General features: G+C 34.3%; 1 protein-coding gene across 2 annotated transcripts in view; it reads right to left on the reverse strand.

The window, feature by feature from the left end:
- Nucleotides 1–4,207: 4,207 nt before the first annotated feature.
- Nucleotides 4,208–27,327, reverse strand: part of ZNHIT6 (zinc finger HIT-type containing 6) — a 56,788-nt gene continuing 33,668 nt past the window's right edge. For both annotated transcript variants that reach the window (XM_039838732.1, XM_039838731.1), the window contains 2 exons: nucleotides 10,708–10,832; nucleotides 4,208–6,843 (listed from right to left, as the gene is read on the reverse strand). In XM_039838732.1, coding sequence (XP_039694666.1) covers nucleotides 6,803–6,843; nucleotides 10,708–10,832 — 166 coding nt within the window. In that variant the 3' untranslated portion in view covers nucleotides 4,208–6,802. The remainder of the gene's footprint in view (nucleotides 6,844–10,707; nucleotides 10,833–27,327) is intronic.

Below are 27,327 nucleotides of genomic sequence, written 5' to 3' on the forward strand. Positions count from 1 at the left end.
TGGGAGGAGGGAAGTTTTTCTGAAACATAGACATGAAACCACTGTTTTGATAGTCCCTGCATTACCTACCTGAGGGAGATGGTAAATTTCCCTTTCAAAAATTACTTCTCTTTGGTTATATAATCCAGAGCATGGAAACTTGCTTTAATTCCATAAAATTAAGAACTGAGACTCACGTGCACTGTTTACAAGGCTTTTCATTCGTCTGCTCTGGCCTTTTCATGGCTTTTCTCTAATCATCCCATTTCCACTTTGGAAACCATTCCCAAGATTTCTAACAAGTCCTGAAATTACACTTCTCGTTTAGTTGTCCTAACCCCATAGTCCCGACCCCCAAGCCTGTGCTGTCCAGAGGCAATGCCCAACAGCTCTCAGATAGAGTTGTCAGCATGCCAAGCACATGTTCCTTCTGCAGCTTGACAGTCAATATGACAATCATCGACAGCTGCTTTTGTGTCCTTATGTCCTTCCCACGTGGGCCCCTTCACCAGGTAGTCCTAGATAGCTACATTCTGCTGCAGCTACTCTAAGCGGTGCTCAATTCAGTGGAGAACAATTCATAATGGACATTCAATAGACTTGATACTAATATTCTGGAATCCAATGAAACTGGCATTAGCATTAACAGCTGGTTTCAAATTAACTGATTGAAGTTTTTATGCCCAAACCAGCAAAATATGTGACATAAACAAAAGACTCAAGACAGGAACTAAACATGCTAGGAGAAATATAGCCTGCTGTCCATCATTGAAGAGAAAAGCCTCCAAAATAAGCTGTTTCACAAATTATGAAGAAATTATCCGACTTTTTCAAGAAATTAGTTGATAAAGTAGCCTATTAAAATAATTTCCATTTTTAAATACCAGTAAACTAGTATTCAATCTAAATCATCATGAAATACAACCTGATTTCAGGATGGCCTGATAACTTCAGGAGGCCACATAGCCTAATGGTTAAGAATGTGACCTCTGCAGCCCAACGGCCTTGGTCTGAATCCTGGCTCACCTATTTACTTTCCATGTGACCAATTTTGTTTGGATCCCGGTTTCCTTGTTCATATTAAATGGAGATGATGGCATTACATTTAATTGAACATGGAACCCACATTTTAACATCTCTGAAATCTTGAAGTCTTAAAACAGCTTTTGGCCAAGACACAGTCACAATGTAGTTGTCATTGCTTGTGCATATGTGGACTTGGTAGTTGTTTTTGGAGGCACAAATGGACAAAGGCAACCTTTCGATATTTCGGTCCACGAATCATTGACTGCAAAAACCGTTTTGTTAACACCTTCTGATGAAGAAAACACCAGCACCAGAACTTCCAGAACTCTGAGGAAAATCCTAGAAATGGCGGCAGAACACTTCATTAAGTTTTGCTGCATCACGAGGTCTGAGTCACGAATGTCAGAATGAATGTAGTTTTAAGAATGCCTTACTCAGTTAATTTCACTTATGTTTTTCTTTTGTATAAACACAGAATGATATAAAGATTTGTCTCAATACTATATTACATCAATTCTACTTTTTTTCTTATTTTAACGCAAGTCAGGATGTGTCACACAATTAAGACATGTTCTTAGTGGTATACAAAATGGTATGTCTTAAAATTGGTGGAGTCTTAAATTTGTTGAAATGACAAAAAGAGCTTTTTATATAAATATAAACATTTTAAGCTGAATTTTTAGAAAGCATTATGTCATAATCAGCAGCATTTTTTCTTAATGTTGCATAAAATGGCACATTTTATATTTAATGTCATTTTCTACTTAATGAAACACAGCAGTGCTTACTTCACAGGATTGTGAGGATTCAATGATTAACAGTTGTAATGTGCTTAGAACGGTTCCTAGCTTATGCTAAGTTCTCAGTTTTTAGCTATTAATATCCTATTGGCCAGGGGCTTTGCTACAGATTGAGAGAACAATCTGTAACAAAGTCTTAAAATTTTTTTCAACCTTGAGAACTTCCCCTATTCCTCTTACCTCATTTCAATACCCAATCTTTATTGAGAACTTACTTTATGCCAGAAACTATGCTTGATGCTGTGATGATGCAAGTATCAACCACAGATTTGACCTTCAAGACCAGCTAAATACTAAGAATATATATAACAATTATATAGACAGGAAGAAAGATAATGCCAGGTACAGAGAGGAATCAAGAGAAGGAAAATATCCAAGCTCCATTATTTATCATTGAACAGTTTGACCTAAGAATAAGCTTTAACCATCTCTATGTGCCTTGGTTTTCTCATCTGTAAAATGGGTTTATAGTAAACCCCATGGATAAAGCTGTCTGCAGTAACATGAATTGGTTCCATTCTCCACCTAGCCCCTCTTCACAAATGCACGTGGACTCAAATTCTTAACTCTTGGTGAAAGTGAAGAATATAAAAGGGACAGTGAAGCCAGTTGAGGAAATGGTAGGCTACCTCAGAAAGTGGGGAGGGAGAGGGTGGGTTAATCTCAGGTAAGGTTAATGAAATGGGCATCAACTACCTGGGAGACTCCTAGACTCACTCTGTTATCTTAGAAGTACAAGTCAGACACAGGACTAACTCAGAATGTCCTCATCGATATTTTAACCTGAGTGGATATTTGCCAACACGTGGTGCCAAACCACAGGATGGATTTGGGACCTATAGTTAGATGCTAGGAATTGCTGGATAGCTAGTTGCGCAGGCTCACCCTGGTCACCCACTTCATGTTGCCGAATTTCTTGCACTTACTGTAGGACTTCACTGCTGCATCTATGTCACTGGATTGTTGCGAGAAATCTTAAATGAGCTGATGTACTTAAAGTGCTTGGAATAAATAGTGCATGGTATTTAGTAAGCTATTAATACATGTTATTAGCATGAAAGTAAAAACATTTAACCACCAGACTGGCATTAGCATCAGCCAATCGGGAGTCACATACAGACATGCATGACTTCTACATGGGCGGATCACAGCAATTACCACCCAAGCTGTCTCTTAAAAGATACTTAGAATATGCTCATATGGAGATAATGAAAGAGGAGAAAAGCACTTCAGGGGAAAAAGTCTGATGCAAATCATGAAAAATAAAAGAAAAAAAGAAAGAATACTGGAAAATAAGGTTAAGGCCACGGCATTGAGGCAAAAGGTTTTGGTACTTTATTCAGCAAGAAAATAAAACTGGTAATAGCTGTTCTGTGGTAGCTCATCAAAGTCTAAAGGACGCATTTGGTCATGAAGTTCAAAATGAATGCAGTCCACCACACTCCAACAGGGAAATTTTTACATTATAGTTCATTTTAAAGAGCATAGGCACACATACTCTAGATAGCTTCCACTGACCAAAGTTGAAAGAAAATACTTTGTAATGAAGTACAGATTTCTAAAGGTTTATTTAAGGGCCTATTTTTACTTAAGTCATCTTTTATTTTTCTGAAGCATGTTCCCCTGGTATGATTCTAATTTCAAAATCAATATTTCTTTAATGTTGATGAAACTATAAGTTTCCAAATCCATGATGAAAACAGACTGGTGCTATGTGCATCTGATCAAACTAGCAGCAACATAATGTCAAACACAAATGGAAAGCATTTTTTTAAAAGCCCATAATGGCAACTCAAAAGCAGTAATGACATCAAGTAGAAATTAAAATCTCTAGTTAAAGCCAATGAGGGTTTGCAGGTTAATTTTGAATTTTACTCCTTGCTACTCAAATTCAAACAGGGTACAGTGGACATGTTACTTTTGTATTCTCACCAAACACCTTTCCTCTCCTAGTCCCTACACCGTTCCTTTTTCTGATAACCTCCCTTTACTCTGGGGGAACTCCTCTTCTGATCAGCTCAGGGATGGAATGTGATCCAATCTGGGAAAAACCAAAGTTCTTCCCTACAACTTTATATAATTCGCTGCCATGCTTTGGTTATGATGATGTAAGGTGAAACTATCAACAGCTGTCATCTACCATTTCACCTCACTGTCTCCCAACCCAAAGACAGCATCCCCGTAGAGAAGTTGCCTAGGTGAGAAAACAAATCCAGGATGAACAAGTCAGAGGCAAGTATGGGAGATGGAATGATGGCTACTTTGGGTGTTTGGACCCAGCCATGTATGGTGTTCCTTGTGTATGGGCTAATAAATTGCCCTTTAGGCTGACTAGTTTGAACTGGGTTTCTATCACTTGCAACAGAGAGACTATTGGTTAATAATCAAAAGTACACGATAGCTACCTGATAAGAAAAACACATTTTAATTCAGTAGTTTATGATTAAATAAAATCAGACTAGGTATCTTTGCTTAAAATTTAATGACTAATATGAAATCGGTAGAGCACACTGTATATGTCAACCAAATTAAACAAAATGTATAAAGGAAATTGTAGGCATTATAATTAGGTGTTTAACGTCTTACTCTATATCGTGAAATCAAATCCTACTACTTGCTACTGGGAAACAAACTGGCTCAACTATATTTTGGAATATTAAAAAAAATCTTTGTATTTAAGTTACATAGTTACATTTAAATTATACTTAAGTTATATTTAAATTATAGTGTTAAATTATAGTAACTCTTTAATTTCTATTTATAATATGAACATGTGCGAGCTTTGTTTACTGTAATTTATGGCTATTAATCCCATATGTAATAATTAGCAATTATGAAAGGCCTACCTTCTCTTTGAAATCATTGTTTAAAAAATAAAGAAGGCCAGGTGGAGCTTTTTGCCTTTTAAAATATGAGTCACGAAGAAAATGCAGGATGTTGCACTTAATAAGGGTCAGGCAATTTGTTTATTCATCAGAATTTGTCAAGAATCCAAAATGGAGAGGTTCTCTAAAAAAAGAAATTGGGTCTTATGACTACAAACTTCTAGGGCTCTCAATGAATCAGTCCAATTCACCAATGCACCTCCAAACAGTTGCCACAGTTATTCACTAAAACACGTTTATTGTACATCTTGTGGGAATAAATGTGTATATTAATCAAATGAGCTGATAGTTAAATTTGAGGAAACTCTGCCAGTTAAAATCTTCCCTAAGGAACAGTCTATAATTGAAAAGTCTAACAGAATTCTAGCAACAGAGATGGCAAAGATACATTAGATCATGCAGATTTTATTTTCCTTTTTCCTTCTGGGCAGGGGAAAAGCACAGGATAAATCCTTTGGTTTTTGTTCCAGTTTTCAATTTAAATTATAGAAGGAATGGAACTCAACACTTTTCTTGGAAATGAGACTACATCATAACAGATTTCATTGTTAGGAAATTCCACTCCACCCTGATATTCAGATCATATGTTCTTTTGTGTACTTTATCTCACTTTTCCCCAAAACAATCCTATTCATCTATTCATACTTTTGATTCAATTCATCCTATTTCTTGCCTGTTTCAAGAAGACAAATTTCCCTTCTGAATTAAATATGAATTCCTCGAAATCTCATGTTGTTGTCTCTCCAGTAATATTGTGAACAACATAATTCTACACAAATTTTTTACTATATGATGGAGAAGATTCCTGAAGTTGCTTTAGAAGAATATATATTTTTCAAACTGCAAGGCCTTACTTCCTATGAATTCCATTTCCATTATTACTTTTACGCCAAGGGTCTCTGTGGCATTATTGTCTTTGGATACTCTTCTCCAATTTCTACCCCAAGTTATATATACTTGTGTTCTACAAATTTCTCCTAGGCTTATCTTCTCATTATTTCTTTATATTTCTAATCTTTTCAAGTCTCTTTAATTAACGCCTCTGGTTTCCTTTTGATCTAAAACTTATTCCAATTGTAAACTGAAAATGAATTTCACTAATGTCCAATTTTATCTTTGTTTTCTTAACCATTAAGTACACAGATGCAACACAGATGTAATAATCTTTTACTCTTTTATAGTCATGTTGCAATTTCATAACTGAATAAATTTCAATAAAACTAGAAAAATTTAGTTCCAATGTGAGATTATAATGTATACAGAACTGCCATAAGTTATAAGTTAAGCCAGGTATATACATAAATACACATATACATTCTGACAACACTGAAGAGTTCCAAGTGCTTTTTCTTCAGTGATTGCTAAATGTTTCAAAACACAGCATAAAAATGGTCATCACATCCCTGCGTGGCAATGACAAGAATGGAGTGGAAATGGGATGAAAGGTACACAGTTCATAATAAGACACAGTTACTATGTGAACAAGTATAGCCAAATTTGTGAGCACTTATGATTCAAACTACAATGTGGAGTCACTGATTTTCTGAACTGAATATAAGAAATAGTAGTTAGTAGTATTTATCCAGCTTTACGCAGGACAACGTACTAGGAGCTACCCACGTATAAAAGACCCATTCAGTCATCTCAAGAGGGTAAGTTACATATAAATCCCAAAGACAAGCATGGATGACTGATAGCTAGATGGTGTGTCCCATGGCCTTTCTGTTTAGAGAGGTTCCACTAAAGACAATGACAACTTTGCAGTGGATACAGGTGATCCTTAAGTTTGGTCTTACAACAAACTAACAAATAGAAAAGATTTCAGTCTATAGAATTCAGCATATTAAAAGCCAGGGCCTAGTTAAAATAAGCCCTATGCCAATTAGGTGCAAAAAAAGGTTTGGGTTGTTAATAGGAATATAGGCCTTGCAAGTCAACGTGAGAGGCTAGAAAATACATTTTTTTTAAAAAAAAATTAGATTGTTTAATTACTTTTCAGAGAAACAAAAATTCCAACCATCCACTGACAATACCCCAATCATCCAACAGCTAGCTAGTCAATGCACAGTCCTCTGCAATTGTCCAGGAATTTTCTTCCTCTAGAAGAAGTGCTCAGTTTTCACTGCCAATGTTCTTGGTAGATTCACTTTTCCCTAAAAAAAAAGTAAACACACAGTCAAATGTTTATACTGTTTCTGTTTAGCTTGTTCTGTTTTTCCCTCTTCTCTCCTCCCTTCTGATGCATACCAACAGCACCGCTCACAGGGATAGACAAACCATGTTATGTCCCGGGCAGCCGGGATATACGATTCTGGCCACAATAAATAGAGAAATGATGTCTGAAAGTGGCAATTATATTTTGTGAGGTAACATCCTTCCTGACTCTGTGGAAGACTTGGGAATGGTCACTTCACAGTGTGGTTATGATTCCATACTCGCACCGCTGAAAAGATCCCTATTATCACATAGGCTAGCCAAGTGTGGTTGGAATAAAATTTTCCATGATTTTTTTTAAACTTAAAATTGAGGGCCAGTATGCATTGAGAGAATGTGGGCTGATAGAAGGCTAGCTAATCGTCATCTCTTTCCTTTCATGGGAAAGAAGATTCAGAGCAGAAATGAAGTTTCTTTAAAGGAGTTGTCTTGAGTAAAGCAAGTTAAGTCTATGCTTACTCACTAATCTGAGAGTTCCTTGAAGACACTGGACCTTTCCTCCCTGTATCTATACCACCAGTGTAGCGCACGCTAAATCCATATAAATACAAGTCACGCTACCTTTTAGTTTTTTTTTTAAATTTATAAAATAGGAATCAGAGTGACTACTCTATTTATTTCATTGTACAGCATAGCTAAAAGGAAGTAATATATGAAAACACTATGAAAATTAAGGTTAAAATACAGATTACTTTGCTTTAGGTTTATAGCCATTTATCTCCATTGTGTAGATAAGAAAAATAAAGCTCAGAGAGGCAAACTGAGTGTTAATAAAGGCTAGTGCTAGAACCATAAATCTGGATCTTGCCTCATATTCCAATTGCCAAGTTCCTTGGGGTTTGCCAATGGTATCTTAAGATTTAAGATTGACTGCTGGTAGCAATCAAACTGGTGTTCACTGAGTTCCTTTTATGAGTAAGGCCTTGAAATAGCTTTCATTCAAGATATGTCCCAATCCTTGTGGAATTTTATACACCCTAGCAGAGTCCTTCAAGCATCTCCATGATATTTCAAGTTAGTTGTTTTTTCCTGTTTTTTTTTTGTTTGTTTTTCTCTGCATTTTATGCAAACTCTAATATGGTACCTATTGCACTGTAAAGTTTACACTGTGTTCCTGTGCCTGAGATCTATCCCCATAGCCCAGGCCCTACCTCACACACACACTAAAAGTGAAAGCAAGAACAAGAGGAGGAAGGAGGGATGAGGGAAAGAACAGAGGGAGGGAGAATGGATGAAATGAATGAAAAGATTCATTGGCTCCAAAACATGAGTAGTTGCTAAGCCAGGTATTTTCACTAATTCAAGTAATCGATTTTAGGTTAGATTCCTTCTCAAAGGTAGAGACGTTTTCTAATTTTGAGCTATCTTGGACCAACAGAAATATATTTTGCTGGCATTTTTAAATATATAGGGCTGTGTACTATTTGGCATTGCAGCTGGGGAAGACTTTTCCATTTCTTTGCTTATTAAAGTTGCCCAGTTTTCTTTTAGTAGAGTTCCATTCTTTTTTTCCTAGACTGAAATGCAGCATGTTCTTACCGAGTCATCTAATCTACTAGCTAATTTTGGCAAACAAGGACCTGTGAAGCTAGTAACACCATTCTGGGCACTTCGCACTGGATTGATACAAGATGGGTGATCGGTACTCTACATTTCCAATTTAAGGTAGTGGGATACCTTAACTTTTAACCTTTTATAATCAATCTTTTTCATTCCTTAAAAGGAATGCAAGCCAACAAACAAAACTTGCTTATTGCCCATCAATACAGGTACGCTTTTGACAAACAAAATTATGGCAATCTACTATCACAGCAAACATTGTAACAACCATCAACTGTGAAAACTACTGAATCTCAGCCCAGAAACACATTTTCCCCAAACTAGAAGAGAGACACCTTGTGCTGTGAACTCAAGATTAAAATCCAACTTTTTGGCTCCAGAGAGAGAAAGAATGTCAAGGCTTTCCAAAGAAAATGCCCTGTTCTTATATAATCCCCCTCTTGCATTAAGGGACCACCCTGCAGAAAATCCAGTGCTGTGAGAAGGTACAGAAAAACAGACACCTTGAAGTGCTTACACAAAGAAATGCATGTCCAGGAAGACCTGGCATTATTTTTAGAGTATGTGTATTTATGATGTGACAACACTAGTATGGTCCTTGAAATCTTCTCAGATCCTCTTTAATTCTTTGCTATAGCAGCTCTAAATGATCCTCTGTACTGAAAGCACAAGTCACTTGTGCTTCCCATAAATAAGTCCAACATTATATATCCACCAAAAAATAGCAAATTTTACTTAATATGGTTCCAAATACACTACAAAAGTAGCCTTTTCTTTTTGCTTCGTTACAGGAAGCCTTACTTCAATGTGCATTCCTAAACAAAGTAAAAGAGGAGCTGTGTGTGCTATGTTTATTTACACAGACAATGTTTGCCCTGGCCAGTAACCCATATTACTAAACAACTTTCCCTGAAACCAACATTTAGAGAGAGAGCTATGTGAATTATATTAAGGAAAAAGTAAGGTTTTACAAAGCTTTAAAAACCGTGAAACTGGTCTTTTAAAACTAAAATTTCTAATTTGAGAAAATAAAATGGGATATTCTCAAATTGTGAACAATATAAAGTCAAGAATTAACCTCAAGATTTAGGAACCCATATTTGCTTATTAGAAATTTCATGCTTGCTAATTAAAAATCTAGTTTCAAATTGTGCTCTGACAATATTTTAACCACTTGGGCAAAAACTTTTCTATTAACTTTCACCAAGAAAGAAAGCTATTACATGTACAGAGAACACCTTACAACAAATGTTACTGCCTGTTACAGTCTATAATGCTGGCATAACAACACATGAACCATATATTTCAAATAATATTATCTTAAAAAATAGAATTCAATCCAATCCAAGGATTTTATGATCCTCTGGAATTTGTTACAATGAAATTTGGCTTGTACCCATAATTCTTAGCTGAAAGCAGTATCTAATGGTTTTGAATTAAGATAACCCCTCTCTCTCCCTTTTTAAAAGTAATTTCTGGATTTTATTCATCCTCTAGAATCTGCATTCAGAAACACAATTAGCTTACTTTCATTGGTAGTTGAAAATATGGATAAGTCATTCTATAAACTAAATTTTTACATACACCTCTTCCAGTTCTAATACTTCCTCCCAACTCTCTCAACAAAAAGGGAAAAATATTAACTTATAAGGAATCACTAAAATGTCAAGGAATACAGCCAAGGAAACAAAATCAAAGAAATAAAAATAGTGGGTTTAAAAATAAAAGGAGATAAAAGGTCCAGGCAATAACACTTGATCCTTACGGCACATTATTCTAAATATAGTCCAAATTTTAAACATAATGTTCCTTGCAACATTTCTCTTTCTATAAGGTAAGATACTAAAAACGTTTTGTAATCGCTCATTTTAAGATTCTCTAAAGAAAGAGTTTTAACTAGGGAGTAAATTTATCTGATTACAAGAGACTGTTAATTAAAGACTATTAGCTTAAAAGAAGATAAAAACATACAGAACTCCAATAATGCAGAGAATGTCCTTTTACAGACAGATATTCAAACCGATTCATTCATTTTAAATTGATAGTATAAGCTTACATGCTCTCAAACCGGACAGAAGCAGCAGTTCATTCATTTGGTTGTTTACAGTATTAACTGTAGCTACAGAGTATATTCAGTTAAGTGTGCAAATACAGTGGAAAAACATGTATAAAGAAATACAGTCATAATTGCTTCAGTTTCACTAGAGTTATTCTGAGCATTACAGGAACAAATTTACACTTACCTTGGTGAAGAACTTTCATGTCATTACCAGATTCTTTTAAAACCACATGTAATGTTGGGTACTCAATGATCACTTTGTTCCTCAAATTGTCAAGGAGACTTTTGTGAAGATCCAGTTCATAATATCTTATAATAAAAAAAATCAAAACAAAAATAAACACATTCTTAATATTAAAAATTACTCATAAATGAGTTCTACACATTAAAATATTTTTAAACAAATGATATCAATTCAGTAGCTATATCCTTATAACATAGTAAGTTTAATACCTCTAAAAAAAAAACAGGTTAAAAAAGCTATTATTATAGAGGTTCTAAAACTAAATCAAAAGCATATCAAATAATTTGACCTTGGGGAAGCTCTAGAATAAGTCATTCATTTCACATCGAGTAAAGAATAAAGACTTTTACATAATATCTAATGTTTAATGTATCATAAAATTTTTAGATAAAGTGATAACTACCTAAAATTCGAATTCCTCAAATATACTTAGTTTGAGCCTTAAAAGAGAAACAAACATTATCTCACGATAAATAATTTCTAGTAACATAGGACAGTAAAATAACTGGCTACAAAAATACTTTTGTAAAAAGTTTATTCTAATTATAGTTTCCAGAAATTTATATTGACATACAATTATATCTGGCTTTCCTTTATTTTGAAATTTTAAAAACTAGGTTTGGGTTTTTGAATGAGGCAAAAAGCACATAATTTAAGAAATATGGAGTTATCAATTATGATATCATAACATAATTGTCACCTGTGTCACAGGTAATTAGATGCTTATATTCCTTAAGGTGTGAAATTCTCAAGTTATTACTTAAAAAAAAAAAAAAACAACCGAGTTGATTAAAAATGCATTGCCCTTTGCTTGCTTTCTAGAGTAGGAGAGAAAGGGATGGAATTTCACCTAGCTCACTAGGAGTTGCATATGGGAATATATTGGCATGTGAATATCATATCATGTTAAGGAGGGAAAAGTAGAGAATATGTCCACCAGTGTAGCTCAGAAATTCTCCAACTTTTCTTCTCCATCTCTACCAATGATAGATGATAATTCACATGCACAACACACATCCCAGGGGAAACCCAGCCTGACAGCTGTAACTCCATCCTTTTCTCTCCTGCTCAAAAACAAACAAACGAACAAAACAAAACAACCCTTCCCGCCTCCCCACTGGAATATAAGTGACCAAGGATGACGTTATCACTGGGACACATGTGAATCTTCTGTAATTTTGTTTTAAGAGTAAATCATTCACAAACTTTGATATTTCTTAATCAGTAACAAATTATTTGCTCTAAACTCACAGCTGACTGAGACATGTAGCACACTTACTAAGAACTGGTGTGGTGATTTCTTTGTGTTCTCAGTTTGTCTCACGTATAGTTGTCAAATAAGGGAAAACAGAAGTGCCTAACAAAACGTAAACTCAAGCCCACTGTATAAACCGATTTCTTTTTAAGAAGTAGGTGACAAGTGAGAGAAAAACTGCAAAACCAAAACGACTTATGTTTGCTTAAACACAGACCCCACCCACCCCTGGAATTTCTTCATTTCAGAATCACAGAATACTTTTTATGTTAAAAAGAAACCTGAAATGCAAAATACTCAGTCTTCCTAAACCAGCCACCCTAGTGCCCATAGGCCACAAAACGTATACATTCTTTTCCCTGTGTAATGTAACACAGATGTGCTTACAATACTTTAAAAGTGGTTCCAGCATTCAAGGATTAAGTGCTTCACATCTTTTAAACATTATTTCTCTTTGAAATAAGCAGTATTTTTTTTTTAAAGAAAGCAGTAATTATACAAAAGAGAAAAATGAGATTGAATTTGATATCAAAGTATAAGATTAAATTATAAAGTGAAATATAAAATGGATGTAATTAAATTTTTCTTAAGAAAAAAGAAGACTTGAATTCTCAAATAGGGACTTTTCAAATGGTATCCTACAAATGGTGTCCTACTTGTAGTACCGTATCTTCTGTGCATTTAAATTGAATCATAAGGCTTCTATAAAGAGAAATTTCTCAAATAAGTGAATGTTTCCCACTTAGCTCAGTTTTTGGTAATTTTCAATGTATAGTTAATTTTTTAGGTATTTTATTTATTTTTATAATATTAAATCTATGTTAGGTTTCTCTAGATTTCCAAAGCTGGAGCAATTAAAAAAAAAATCTTCAAAAGCCACATAGTAACCAGAACCTAATATATTATTACTGCTGATACAGTATCAAATATGTTCCCAGCAGAGGAACATTTAGAGATATTTAAAAATTACCATGTAATAAGTTATATATTATTTTAATCTTAAAACTATAATGATTACATTTGCCAAATTAAAAAAAAAAAAAAAAAAAATCCGGTCCCTATTTTATGTGCTGAGCAGGCTCTGCACAAAGCACTTATGATGCAAATTTTATAAGAATTTATAATGATTATTTTTAAAACCTTTTATTTAAATGCAATTAAAATCTGGTATGCTGTGTGGTTTTGATTAGGACCACTGAATTTTATTTAACATTTACTTGAAAATGTTGCAAACATCTAATTACTATAATATTGCATCGAGTGTCAGTAAATTTCTAAGCCTCAGCTTTCCAATCTGTTAATCAGAGAAGTCAGACTTCACTAGATAATCTTCTGGCTGAAATTCTGAATCTTTGATTTTTGTACTACTAGCGGTTACTCTTAATCTACTACTATTTGCTGGTGATTAAAAAAAGTAAATTATGTAAACTGTTTATAAAGGAAGGCTATCAAACACATATGGGATAACATTCTGTGAACTTAAGAGTTTAATTAAATAAAGCAGTAACTTTTGTTGCTTGTGTTTGGAGTCCAACTCTCAGAGTTAAAAGTGGCAGCTCCATCACTTACTGGTCTGTGATTCTGAACAAGTTAGTTAACTTCTCTAATCCATAGTTTCCATGCTTGAAAACTGATACCGGAGACAATGACAGTATCACTTCAGAGCACAGAAACTGTTAGCTCATTTACTTAAGCCATGAACACAGTTTTACATTTGTATTTACCTAAAGTAACAACACATTCTTATAGAAACTTTAGCTGTGGACAAATTTCTTCAGTAACAAAGAATGGCACTTATTATGTAAGCACTGAAACACATATTTTCCTTTTTACACATTTACATTATAAATGTAGGCTTGCAACTTTCAGTACAACCTTAAAGACATTATTTGGTATCACATTTATTTCTAAGAGGCTAACGGTACTTTGTTTCTGTTTCCATTATTTTGAGGCAAGTTGTACAGTCCAGCTTGGCACTGCCTAAAGCATTTAGACTCTAGCTCCTTTGAAAGCCATTAAGTTGCTGATTCCTAAGAGACAGCCGTATCTTTTTTTTTATTTTTATTTTTTGAAATTTACACGAACTCTGGTGTTCCCATTAGTAGAATGGCTCTGCTACCATAAGACAAACTACTTAAGTCTACAAGAATTAAGACACCAACATTTGTCTCTTCTTTCACCCTTAGGGACCCTCTCAGACATTTCCTCTTGTTATTTCACTTGCTTACCCTCACAGCCTTGCTAGCTGACCCTGATCCAGGCAGCTTCACAGGGGCATTAGGACAGCATGGCTCAGTAGGCTAAACAGGTGTTACAGGGATTGACATTATATAAATAAAAGTTGTCTTGATACTCAAGGGTATGCTTTTAATCTTGGCTCTGTTACTAACTTTCAAAGAAACTGGCCTTGTTCTTGAACTTCTTTCTTTGCATTTTATTAGGAAATTAGGATTTTCAAAAAACTCCTCATAACTCAAAGGAGACAAGAGAATTAAAAAGAGTCACAAGCCACTTTATTTCCCATGTGACCACTGACACCCCTTAGAGTTTATCTCTCCATCCCCTAAAAAACACTGAAACTAAATCTGAATATTCTCCAAATTTAAAAATACAATAGCAGTCCCTTGGTTACAGAATTTTTCTACCATAAAATAAGGTCATTGGATAAGGTGTTTACCTAGACTCCTTCAGCTCTAAAATTCTCCAAGTGTTGATATTTATCTGCTAAAGGTAGCACTTAACTATACTCTTAATAGTCATATTTCTCAACCTAGGTTTCTGGGTTAAAAGTGCAACTAACTGATTCCAAATGTATAAAGTGTATCTTTGGCTGTTTTAAAAAATTAACCTTAATATAAATTGGTTTATGGTTATCTGATAGCTTCGAGTTTTTAAAATATGGCTCATCCTTCCATAACTGAATTCAGTAAGGTTCCTGAATCAATTACAGACTAAATGCTTTAGATTCACACTTATCGAAATCCTTTAAAATAACACAAACTTAAAAGTACTAAAATTATTTTAAGAGCAGAAAGAGAATGGATTAAGAGAACAAACTAACTTTCAAAATCCAAATGAAAAGCAAGAAACCAGGTTGTTAATGAAGGCCCAGAACAGGAGGAAAAAAGATAAACTCAGACTAAAATATGTAAAACCAAACTAAGTACAGGGGTCAGACAATTTTAAAATTTCTCCAAATAACACTCCTATGTGTACAATTTTCACAACTCATACTGCCCAAGTCATATTACAAACAGATCTTGTCAAAGTTAAATTTCTTATCTAATCTCTTTTAGTTTTCATATTTAAACTGTAACTCATTTCATTGAGTTACAGTTTGCTGCACTTTGTTTTGGGACTTTAATGTATCCATGTAGATGAGGGCTACAGATGCTTGACATGGGGCATCAGTCATGAGTTGGTTAGTGCAGACATATGCCCCCATTCAGAAAGCTCAACAGTTCAGAACTGCACTGAATGATCCTACTCTATCCATTATATAAAAGCTTTGGGATGTGGTAAAATAAAGTGACCAATTATACATTTTAAAACATGCCTTAAAGAGGGCCTTATAAGGCTCTTATTTGTTCTAGATGCCATTTATTAGGTCTTTTCTTATCCTCACTAGTAAGCTCAATTACTTTTAAATTCAGAAAGCTTGGGTTCCAATCTTATCACTGGTCCTTATGAGCTGTGACTCCTAAAGGGTACTCAGTTTTCTTCATCAGTATAATGATGGAAAGGATAACTATCCATCAACTAGCTTGTAAAGATTAAATGTAATAGGTGAAAATGTTTCTAGAGTGTAACTTTCCAAACTAGTATCACTAATAAGATTCTATACTCCAAAGGTAATTTAGCACCTCTAGCAGGAAAACGACAAACACCATGAATTATGTTCATGATCTATGAGACTAGTAAGCAGAAAAAGCATAAACTTGGTAGGGAAAGAGACCTGAGTAGAAATCCTGGCTTTGTAACTGTAACTTAAAACAGAGATATGGTATGTACTTCATTAGAATTAATGAATGTGAAAATGCTGTAAACATAGTGCCTCACATTTCTTCATAAATTAATTCCTTAATTATTTATTTAGGGTCTACCATGTACAGGTAGTCTGCTAGGTAACAGAAGTTCATAGAAATTAATTCCATAGTTTACTGGGGGTGTCAGTCAAATAAATAACTACCACATATCAATGGGACAGGTGTCATAACAGAAATCTGAAGTGGATACTCAGTAAACATTTTCTTTTGTTCCCTACCTACCTCCAACTATTATTTCAGGCTGCACAGTGCTTTCAATATCTAGGCATTTCATTTGCTAAATCTAGTTACCTCCTCCTTAATTGGTTCTTAAAATCCCTCTTTCTCTATTGATTTTCTAATTAACATAGTGAATATTAATTAGTCTTATTGTTAACAAAGCATGTCTCCTCTGGTGCCAAACTGAATGCAAGAGTCTGATCGGTAGACTCTTACATCTTTAATCTTTATTAGGAAGTACTGCTTTGTAAAATATAATTAAGTTCATCAGAGAAATTTTTGCTTAAAGGTTAAGTAGTTCACAAGTTAACTATATCATAGAATTATATTATTTTAGACTTAGCAAGAACTACTCTAGTCTTTTTTGTCTTCCAGGTGAGGGAATTGAAGTTCTGAGAAGTATATTACCCAGAGTCAGTAAGGAGGTGCAGAGTTGGGACTATAAAGCAGATCTTTTGAGTTCCTTCACTTGATTGTTTTCTTGTTTGCTTATTCTTCATTCAACACCTATTTACTGAGGTCTACCAGGTATCAGATACTGTCCTAAGCACTGGGAATACAATGGTGAACTATTAGGTATTCACTACAAGTGAAAAAATGAAGCCTTTCTAGCAAGAAAGTATATGTACAAAGTAGAGAGTCAGAAATAAGCTAGGTGCCTAGAGAACTGAGTAGAGTGGATATGAGAATACACACATAATTCATTCGGTTTTGGTACTTAGAATAAATTACAGTGAGATGTCTGGTTGGGGAGGAGGTTGAAGCTTTTCCGCTAAAATGAAAATCCAAATCATCTAGAAATTTTGAGTATTCATGTTATTATTCTATCTGAAGAGTATATAAAATTGGTTACAAATTATTATGTAACATAGCTAGAGTATATACATTTAGTTGATTAACTGAAGTAGATCCAAAGTGATATGATGGTCAAATTCTCAGCAGATTATAAACCTACAATTTTCACAGCGATGCTCAGCTTTTAAATATATAGTTTTGATTACTGGTTAAGGGAATTATGTGAAATATAAAATGAGTTTTTTTTTCTAAAAACTTGGGAAATATTTTAACTCTCAACTTGATGTTATATTCTCAAGTTCACAGCTACTGAGACATCAATGGTTGTGCCTGCAATTGTCCTATCAACACTCACCCAGCTGTGCCAACTAGCTGAGCTTCAGCTTCCCTCAAGCAAAGATTATAATTCTTATCATAAAACTGCTTCAAACAGGTTGCCACACAGGAAACCCATTCCATCACTGAATGTGTCATCTCTGAGATGATAAAAATATTTAATACTCCACTCTACATATTTCTTTCATATGTGTGGACATTCATTGGGTTGATTTTAACATTTTCTGGTTATCAAATAACTTCTTGCTTCCTTTGTTCCAAAATGTGAACAAAGGTTAATATCATTTTGAGCATATACTCATCCTGATAATGACTCTCACTTTGAAAAATAATCAACAATCCCAAAAGCCCTAACAAAGAACTGGAGTTGAGTTTCACACACATTATAGCCATTTATGGTCCTGAGAAGCATGTGCTATATTGCAAAGAATGTATCAAGGCTTTGGAGGCAGGCAAGCCTAGTTTTGGATCTAGTTTCCACCACTTAGTAGTTACAAAGCTATAGGCAGGGCTCTCAATGCAATTATAACAAATTTACAATATACAATATAACGTAATTATAATGTATATAAAACACTTAAGAGTACCTAAAAAAAGAGAAGGTACTCAATAACAGCCTGTCATTAATACTTACTATGTTCCTTAAAGACACCTATTAGTCTCTAGATTTAAACGTGATTTTAAATAACCCTTGCAGAAAATATTTTGTATGTGTGCCTGGGAAAACTTATTCAGGGTGTTCACATTTTTTTTGTTTATATGAAACATAAAATAATTTTGAAAAACAATGATACTTTTGTACGTTTTAAAACACAGACATCTAAAAGAGAACATTTTGATAGTTGCCAGATGGGAGTGGGGTGGAGGAGTGGGTTAAAAAAGGGAAGGGATTAAGAAGTACAAATTGGTAGTTACAAAACAGTCACGAGGATGTAAAGTATAGCACAAAGAATATAAGCAATAATATTGTAATAACTATGTATGGCGTTAGACGGGTACTAGATTTATCGGGGTGATCACTTCGAAAGGTTTATAAACGTCTAATCACTATGTTGTATACCTGAAACTAACATTAATTAGGGAGGAGGCAAGAAAATTAAAATGTTAATCAAGCCACCATCAGAGACTCCAATTCGCTGATCAACCCTGCAGCCAGGCCAGGAGGACACCTGCAGAACAAAGGAAGATTTCTGCTGGGATTGCTAACAACCCAACCCACTCCCCATATCTGTGAAGAGAAAACAGGAACCAAGAGTCATTCCCTGTGGCTAAAACCTTGGGGAACCCATGGATTAAAGCCTGGGAATTGCCAGCAGGCCTTTCACTCTACATATTCTTACCTTTTCCATGCCACATACTCTTCCCCTTCCTCACTATATGTCTATATCAAAGGAAATGGGAACTAAAGAATGACATAAACTGACTCCCCTGAACACTCAGGGTCCCTCTCAGTGCCTTTATTGTCTCTCTCTAACTGTCTCTCTCACTCTCTGCCTCTGAGAGGAGACCACACTCTGTCTGTGGAGTGTTACCCCTTTTCTAATAAACTTTCCTTTAACTCTAACTTTGGCGTGTGTGCTGAATTTTTTCTACAACCTCCGCCAAAGTACCCTCTTCTCTCAGTACAGGGCTTGGTCTCCCAGCCTACTCGGGGAAATCGGCCTTGTCCTGCATCAATATAATATTATAGGTTGTTATAATTAAAAAAATAAAAAAATTAACAGACATCTAAAATTTCACTTAAATCTTTACTCATAAGTTTAAATAGATACAAAGAACTTAATTTACGGTATACTATAAATACCGATGATTTAAAATGAAACTGTTACATCACTCTTAACTAAATATACTAGAATCTAAATACCAAGGGAATTTGATATCAATATCAGCCATTTAAAAAAAAATATGAACAAGCTCTTCCTCAACAGTTAGAAATCTTATGCTTCTTTTTCTCCTTGAACTTGTATTTTTATTCCAATTCGCAGAATTTTATCTTTTACTGATTACCCAAATCATATTTCTCTGGAACAAAAATGTGTATGTAAGCTAAAAATTTAATTTTATTACCTATAACCTTAAAGCTTTAAATGTCAAAATTTCTTCTGTATTGAATAATTTTAAGTATTATTAGTATAAATTAATCAAAAACAAATCTCATTTAATAAATTTTTAAATTAATTTTTTAAATTGTAGTTTGCATAGAATATTAGTTTCAAGTGTACAACATAATTTAACATTTATATAACTTACAAAAAGATAACCATAAATCTAATTAACATACGTCACTGTAAAAAGGTATTATGATATTACTGACTCTATTTCCTATGCTGAACATTACACTCCCTTGACTTATTTTTTAACTGGAAGTTTGTGGGTCTTAATCCTCTTCACCTTTTTTACCTATCCCCTCAGCCCCCTCCCCTCTGGCAACCATCAGTTTGTTCTCTTCATCTATTAGTCTGTTTTGTCTATTCTTTTTTTTTTTTTTTTTTTAGGTTCCAAATATATATGAAATCATGCAGTATTTATTTTCTGTCCAACTTATTTCACAACATCTCTAGGTCCATCCATGTTGTCAACAATGGCAAGATTTCATTCTTTTATGGCTGAGTGTATATACACACACACACACACACACACACACACACACACACACACACACACACATCACATCTTCTGTATCTGCTTATCTATCAACAGATACCAAGGTTGCTTCCAATTCTTGGTTATTGTGAATAATGCTGCAATGAACATAAGGGTGCTGTTTTTATTTTCTTCAGATAAATATCTAGAAGTGGAACTGCTGTGTTGTACACTAGTTTAATTTTATGAGGAATCTCCATAGTATATTCCTAAAGTAAAAATTTATTAGAAATGCATCTCTTAATGTGATGGGTGAGCATCAGTGATGGCATCTTTTACTACATGCAAGGTTGTTTACTACTGATTCTTAGATTAAGCGATTTCCTCCCATTTATTTCTGTAGTCCTTATTAATAAAACCAAATTTCAAAAGAAAAAACAAGGAAGTTTAAGAAATCCCATCTAGAAAGCACAGTGCTGTTATTCACTAACCCTTCATTTATCAGTTATTTTCAAGGGATCTAATGAAAAGAAAAAATGATCTTTGGCTATTTACATAAGACAAGGCATCTGAAAGTAGTTAATACTGTTGTTAGAAATTCTGGAATTCCTTTAATGTTCTCTGATATATATTTAATTCTGTGCCAATATTATCAAGATAATCTTAACCTTCAAGATTTTCAGTTTTCTAATGGCAGGACATTAAAAAAAAACCTTTTTATATTACATATTATAAATTTCCTATTTAAAAGACCTTCAAAGTATATTTTTCAACCATTCTCTGTAGGCCTGAAATAATTATCATTTAATTTTCCATTTCTAGTTCAATCAGGTCAAGGGTGCAGACTAATATCTTGAAGGATGTAAAAATCTGACTTAGAAAATATTCATCCTAATATAAAATGACATATTTCTTTATACAACTTCAATAACTCAATTGAATAAAAATCTACCAAATACTTCCTCAAGGAATTTACTACCTTAGCCAGTGTTCCTCAAAGTGTGGTCCCAGGAATAACTTTTATCAGAGTCCTTTAGGAGGCAGAGACTGTAAAATATGCAGTTTTCTAGGTCCTATGTAAGATGGCTAAACCAGAACTTCTGAGGGTAAGCTGGAAATCTACTAGACCTGTGAGCTAGCTGAAAGCAAGGAGGGATTTGTCAGGACTAGGAGGCAAGGTGGACAAGAGACAAGGCTCTTAGAATCAACTATGTCTGAGAGGTGGTATCTTGCAGGCAGTTGAGTTTAGAACTCAGAATCTGAGCAAGCAACCTGAAATGGGAGGTCAGCTCTGCTCTAAAGTAGAAGAGAGTTTTTGCTTGCTGGAGGGTGGGTGGGTATTAGTGAAAGCCAAAATGAGGTCAGGTGGGTCTCACTTGAGGCCTTTACAGAGACAAAATTAATTTCTCTAAAGAGTCATAGGAAAAAGTATCTTATCTCTTAACTTCACAGTAAATTTTTAAAAATAGTTCACGTCACAAATTCAAAGGAATTAGAGCAACCTTAATGTAAAAAAAAAAAAAAAAAAAAAAAAAAAAAATCTCCCAGCATGGAAATAAATAATCCAAGAGAAATAGTCATACTTTGCTTAAAAAAAAAAAAAAATAGTGTTCCAAAATTATTAATCACAACTAGCATGGTAGAAAAGGACAGAATCCATGTAAGTACAACAGGGAAGTACCCTCAAAAAGATAAGAATCTGTGATGTTCATTAAATCAAAGCCTAGATAATGCTTTAATTTGGCTTGGGTTTAAAGTCTAAACTCTTCGTTTTATATGCCAATTATCAGAATTAGAGTCAAGGTAAAAAAAAAACAAACCAATCTGGAATGTTCATGTGAAGATGCCCATCCCCTTCATTGGGTACCTGTTATGCCTTATATATCAAATACATCTCTATTGCAGCATTTACCATATAGCTCTCCCTCCTTGAGGTGTTGTCTTTTATATGTCTATGTATCCCTAGGATTTAGCACTGTGAAAAAGACAGACTTGAGCAATCTTAATCCACTGATACCTTACGTCAACGCTTGTCCTCTGAGCAGGTGCTACATTTTCTGAAGGAACTTTAAAGTATACTGGGCAACTGATATAATATCTTTCAGTAGCTCTCAATCTCTCTCTCCCTCTTTCTCTCTCTCAATTTCTATTTTACATACGGAGAACTGAAGCCCCCAACTGGTTAAATGATATAAAGTTACAAATGAACAATAAAAAAAATCCTTTAGGGAAGGGCCTGGTAAACTATGGTCAGCAGGCCAAATCTAGCCAACTGTCTGTTTTTGTAAATAAAGTCTTACTGGAACACGGTCATATTCATTCATTTATGTACTACCTATAGTTGTTTATGTGCTATAATGGCAGAGTTGACAATTGTGACCATATGACCCACAAAGCCAAAAATACTTACTCAGGCCAGTTACAGAAAAGGTTGTACAAGCTGTGCTTTAGAGTATTAAAGTGGTATTAACACCTATCATATACCAGGCATACATTATTTCAGCGAATCAGGTCATTACTTATTAAAAAATTAAGACTGACCTCCTACTATGAGAAAGTCACTAACTCAGCGGGAAATACAATAATGAAAAAGCCTAAGGCAGCCATTGTCTTCAAAAAGGCATTTAGCATCATATGGGACAGATTTTATTGGGATAAAATATAAGACAGGATTGCAGTACAAAACATTTTTTGAAGCTCAGAGGATAAAACATTATAACCAGTTAGGGAGGAAGGGATAGGCTCCACTGTAGAAACTGATAAACAACACTCTACTCAGAAGAATGGAGAGAAGAGGCAGACCATACAGAAAACTCATTATGGAGGCCAACCATGTAGACAAGATGGCAAGTGAAAAGTGAAAGATGGCTCTAAGGTCTTACATCTTGCTTACTAGAAGAATGACAGTGCCAACAACAAGGAATGAGTATCAACATTCACTGACTGTGTATTAGATGTCAGGGACATAATTAGCCCATTTAATCTCTATTTAAAACAACACCCACACCCAAACCCATGCACAAAATCAAGAAGAAATGGATGTGGTGTGATGAGATCTAGACATGCTGAGTTTAAGATTTAATGAGATGTGTAAATGAAGACAGTGGCAGAAAAGGATTTGGAGCAAAAAAGGAAGAAAGGCTGAAAATATACCTAGATTTAAGAGTCATTTGTACACAAACAACAGTCGACAACATCTTAAATAAACAAGCTCTTGAAACTTCATATTCTTCCAATACCCCATTTATGTCAAAAGAAATGTGAACTAACAATGATTTAGCATCTGCCCTCCTTATGGTTAGTGGTGAGTGGCCTGTTGCGAGTATAGCTAATACTGAACTTAGAGGAGTATAAGAAATGATTTGGTTGAAAGAAGTTGTCATTTTTTAAAAAAGGTAATGCGTAATACAGTTAACTGCCATCACATATGGAGCTTTTTGTTTTATACATATTTCCTCCTTTTACTAAGAAAGTGATCTCTAAGATTGAAAGAACAAGAAAAACTCATATTCACTGAGTCAATTCAGTAAGATGTTGACCTGGATGTTGCACTTCATAATAAAAGAATATTTACTAAGAGTGATTTGCTATTTGCCAAGCACTGTGTTGCCAAGTAGCTGATTTGCATTATCTCAAAGTAATCTTCACAACAATGCAATATCCTTTCTGTCTTTATCTCCACTATCAGGTGGGAAAACAGAGGCTTAGGAACTTTCCATGGTCTGTGTCAAAGTTATAACATTATTTTGATTTTATAAAAAAAAAAACAAAAAACTACTTTGATGTAGATTTTGAATAAAATGAAAAAGGTTATTTCAACTATCTCATAATTTGGGTTACGTTTGAGAAGCCATGGCTTAATTTAGTATTTATAATGATGAGACTTTTTGGTCTACAAAGTGTAGTCTGGAACTTTTTAAAGTAAGGTCAACATCTCTATATAATCTATAGATTATATATTCTGAAAAAATAATACAAATATTTCTTACTGGAATTATAAGTTCACTCTGAAAGAATCCTAATGATAAAGGATTAGTCTAGAAAGACCATTCTTTTTGAAAATAATGAAAATGATGTCACTTCTATGTGAAACTCAACATGCCCTAAAGCCTCTTCAGGACATACCTCCATATCTCAGTAAACAGATCTATGCCAGGAACCTCAGTCACCTATGGTTCGCATCTGTTTTCCCTACTACAACAGAACTGTACCCTATTAACTCTTGTAAAAACTCTAAATTTTATTTATATGCATAGAAGATTAAATGTGCTTAATTAATGGTTTCTGAGTAAATTTGAAAAGAAATCTCACAAAAGCTTAAACCACATCCTTATCAAAACCAGGATCTTATATAAACATCAAAGTAGCAAACATAAAAAACAGAAAATGTTTTTCAACTTCTTTATGAAAATAGATAATTCCATTAATAAGTATAACAGACATAAAATTTAATAAGTTTGGGAAATTATGAATGAATGAACAGTATCAAAGCTGGGAATAATTCTAAATTCATCTGTCAATAATAACTCAAGTGAGCAGCAATACAATGGCTGCCTCTGATAGTGCCTGACATCATCACTACAGGTTTCTCTGGTTTAAAACCATTCATTTACTTTCTGAGAATAGAAAGCTGGTAAGAGATGATGTGGCAAGAGGGCAAGTGAGGCTCTGCTAATACAAGCACCTTATATGACTTCTCCCCCACAGGGAACGTAAGCTCCATAGGGGCAGGAACGGTTTTCCTTACCGATATTACCCTAACGTCTATAACAGTACCTCGATCATAGCGGGGACCCACCACAGGTTTGCTGAATGAATAAACGATTTTACTTAAGAAGCCATATTAGCTTTCATAAGAAGATGCAAATTAAAACCTTGTGGATTCTGGAAAGAAAACTCCCAAATAGATTAGCAGGATTGGTGCTGAGCTTAGTGTTAGACATATGTTCATGATCACCGAAATCTAAATATAAAAGTTGTGTAGGGCAAAGCTAAATCCTGGAAACATTTAAGATGGCTCTAGCTGATTAGGTATATCTTGAGACAATTGCAATAAGCCCTCAAAGAATGGAAAACACGACCAGTTGAAAATTGGCAACATCAAGTATTTGGTAAAAAGACTTTACTCTTAAGTCACTGTAAATCGTAGGCTACATTTAAAATCAAACAAGCACAAGGAAACTTCATGTTTCTGCCTTCTAAGCACTTTTCAAGAAATAATAAAATCTTCCTATTTAGCATGATTATCTTAAATTAGAAACCTAACATTTTATAACCTATAATAATCTTACTTAGATGTTTTCTGAATGTACTTTCGTTTAATGGTATAACTGTAATTAAGTATATAATCAGATGTAAATGCTCATCCTAGCCTACCTATGAATGTATTATCTAAAGAACAGTGTGGTTTAAAATATTTAATTAAAAAAATAAAAATCTATTTCTAAATATACCCCCATAATATCTAATTTCATTATTTATAATTAGAAAATACTTGTAACACTGGGAAGTTTTGTAGAAGTTAGGATAACTATATCTTAAGGCTGACTTAATCAGAAATATAAGGATGTACCTTACCCAAACCTTAGGCCCACCTTCAAGATAAAAGCTACCTCAACTGCAGTTTCTGACATTATTTCCTTAAAGTGATTCCATCGCTACTCAAAGTTAAATAGGGTGGCAATTTTTAAATCCAAAATTCCTGGTCCTGGGTTGTAACCTTCTACTTCCTCTTCCTTGGTATTTTCATATATCACATTGAGTTCAAGTAAACAACTCAAATGCAGAAATCTCAAGGATAGGTTTTCTACATAGATACTTCTCATGTTATTCTCTCTGGTTCAGGTTTAGTACCAAAAGAGCCTACTCTAGGTGTTCCTTAAAGTTACACCACTCACCTTTTACTCATTCATTTATCATTCCCTCCTCTTTGGGGATAAAGATTAACCTAAGGCCCAGCTTTAGTCCTCTCTGGGTACCTAAAGATGAGAGGTTATAAAATAAAAGAAAGTAAAGGACCTAAGGAAAATGAAGCACAGAGAAGCTGAGTGCCTAGAATGAGAACATCTGACCTTCATTTCGGTGCATTTCTCTGATCTTTTTTTTGGTTCAGGTTTACCCTCTTTGGCTCTTTGTTAAAATAAGTCATACCAATCTGACTGATACCTTCCTGTGTTCTGGTCTTTATGTATCTTGGCTTCTTTCTTTGCAACTGCATGAAATGATTTTCCCGACTTCTCCCTCTGGATCATGTCATGAATTTCTGCCACACTCCTAGAAAACCAAATCTGCTAAGACAAGCTGAGATCTCCATCTCCTCTGCCTCTTCATGAATTTATAGTACACATTTCCATGTTAAAAAAGAATGCTATCTGGGCCCAAGTAGTCTGTCCTCTATTATAGACTTTAAAATACTCAGTATCCTACCTTTACCTTTTATCACATACAATTTTGGTTTTCTTGAATTTTGGAAGATGATATTTTGCAGAAGAGTCATGTTTAACTGGTTTAGTGAGCTGGCACATTTCCTCATTGGCCACAGCCCAGTTTGCCTCGACTTAAAAATGGAAATATAACAAACTGTCTCTTTCAGGTAATGAAGGAAATAAAAATAGAAACAAACAAACATCCATAACAAACTAAAACAAAAAATCAAAAACTTTTGTTCTTAGCAGTTGTACCAAAATGAAAGGTTGCTTTTCCTAACTTTGGTAAAGAAACTTAATTATCTGGCTAATAGATTAGGTAAATAAGGTGACTGTGGGGTCAAGTTGATGCCAAACTCATCCAAATAAATATTTTTATTTAACTTTATATAAGCTATCTAGTGTTTCAAATATATACTTATTACTTTAGCTCTTTTCTCGTTTAGAAAATATAAAGTGTAGCTCATGTAGGGATGCTATATTTTCTAAGATTTGACATTTTCAGCGATCGAACTACTAAAAACAGAATGCTATAAATAGAATGATGTCATTTCTTTCCAAAGACTATCAATATACTAGAGTGATGAGAAAATCATAATAAAAGTGAGATATTTTATGGCAAACTTTGGGGGTAAGGTCAGGACTATAATCTGCGAATTATCTCAGGGTAAATGGGAAAAAAGTTAAAAAATAAAATAGTCCCATTCACACAGCTATTAAAACAGTAGTTGGTGGCTACTATTTGCAATTATTCAAGGTCAGATAAGCACATACCAAGCAAACAATGAGGCAATGTTTTATTCTCCTACTGCATTTAAGAATAAGAATTTCCTGAACCAAAATGGATAGTACCTTTTACTGTCTGCCTTCCAGTCCTCCTGGAGCCATTTATATATTTTCC

This window comes from Pteropus medius, unplaced genomic scaffold (assembly GCF_902729225.1).
Source record: "Pteropus medius unplaced genomic scaffold, Ma_sr-lr_union100, whole genome shotgun sequence".
Lineage (NCBI taxonomy): Eukaryota > Metazoa > Chordata > Mammalia > Chiroptera > Pteropodidae > Pteropus > Pteropus medius.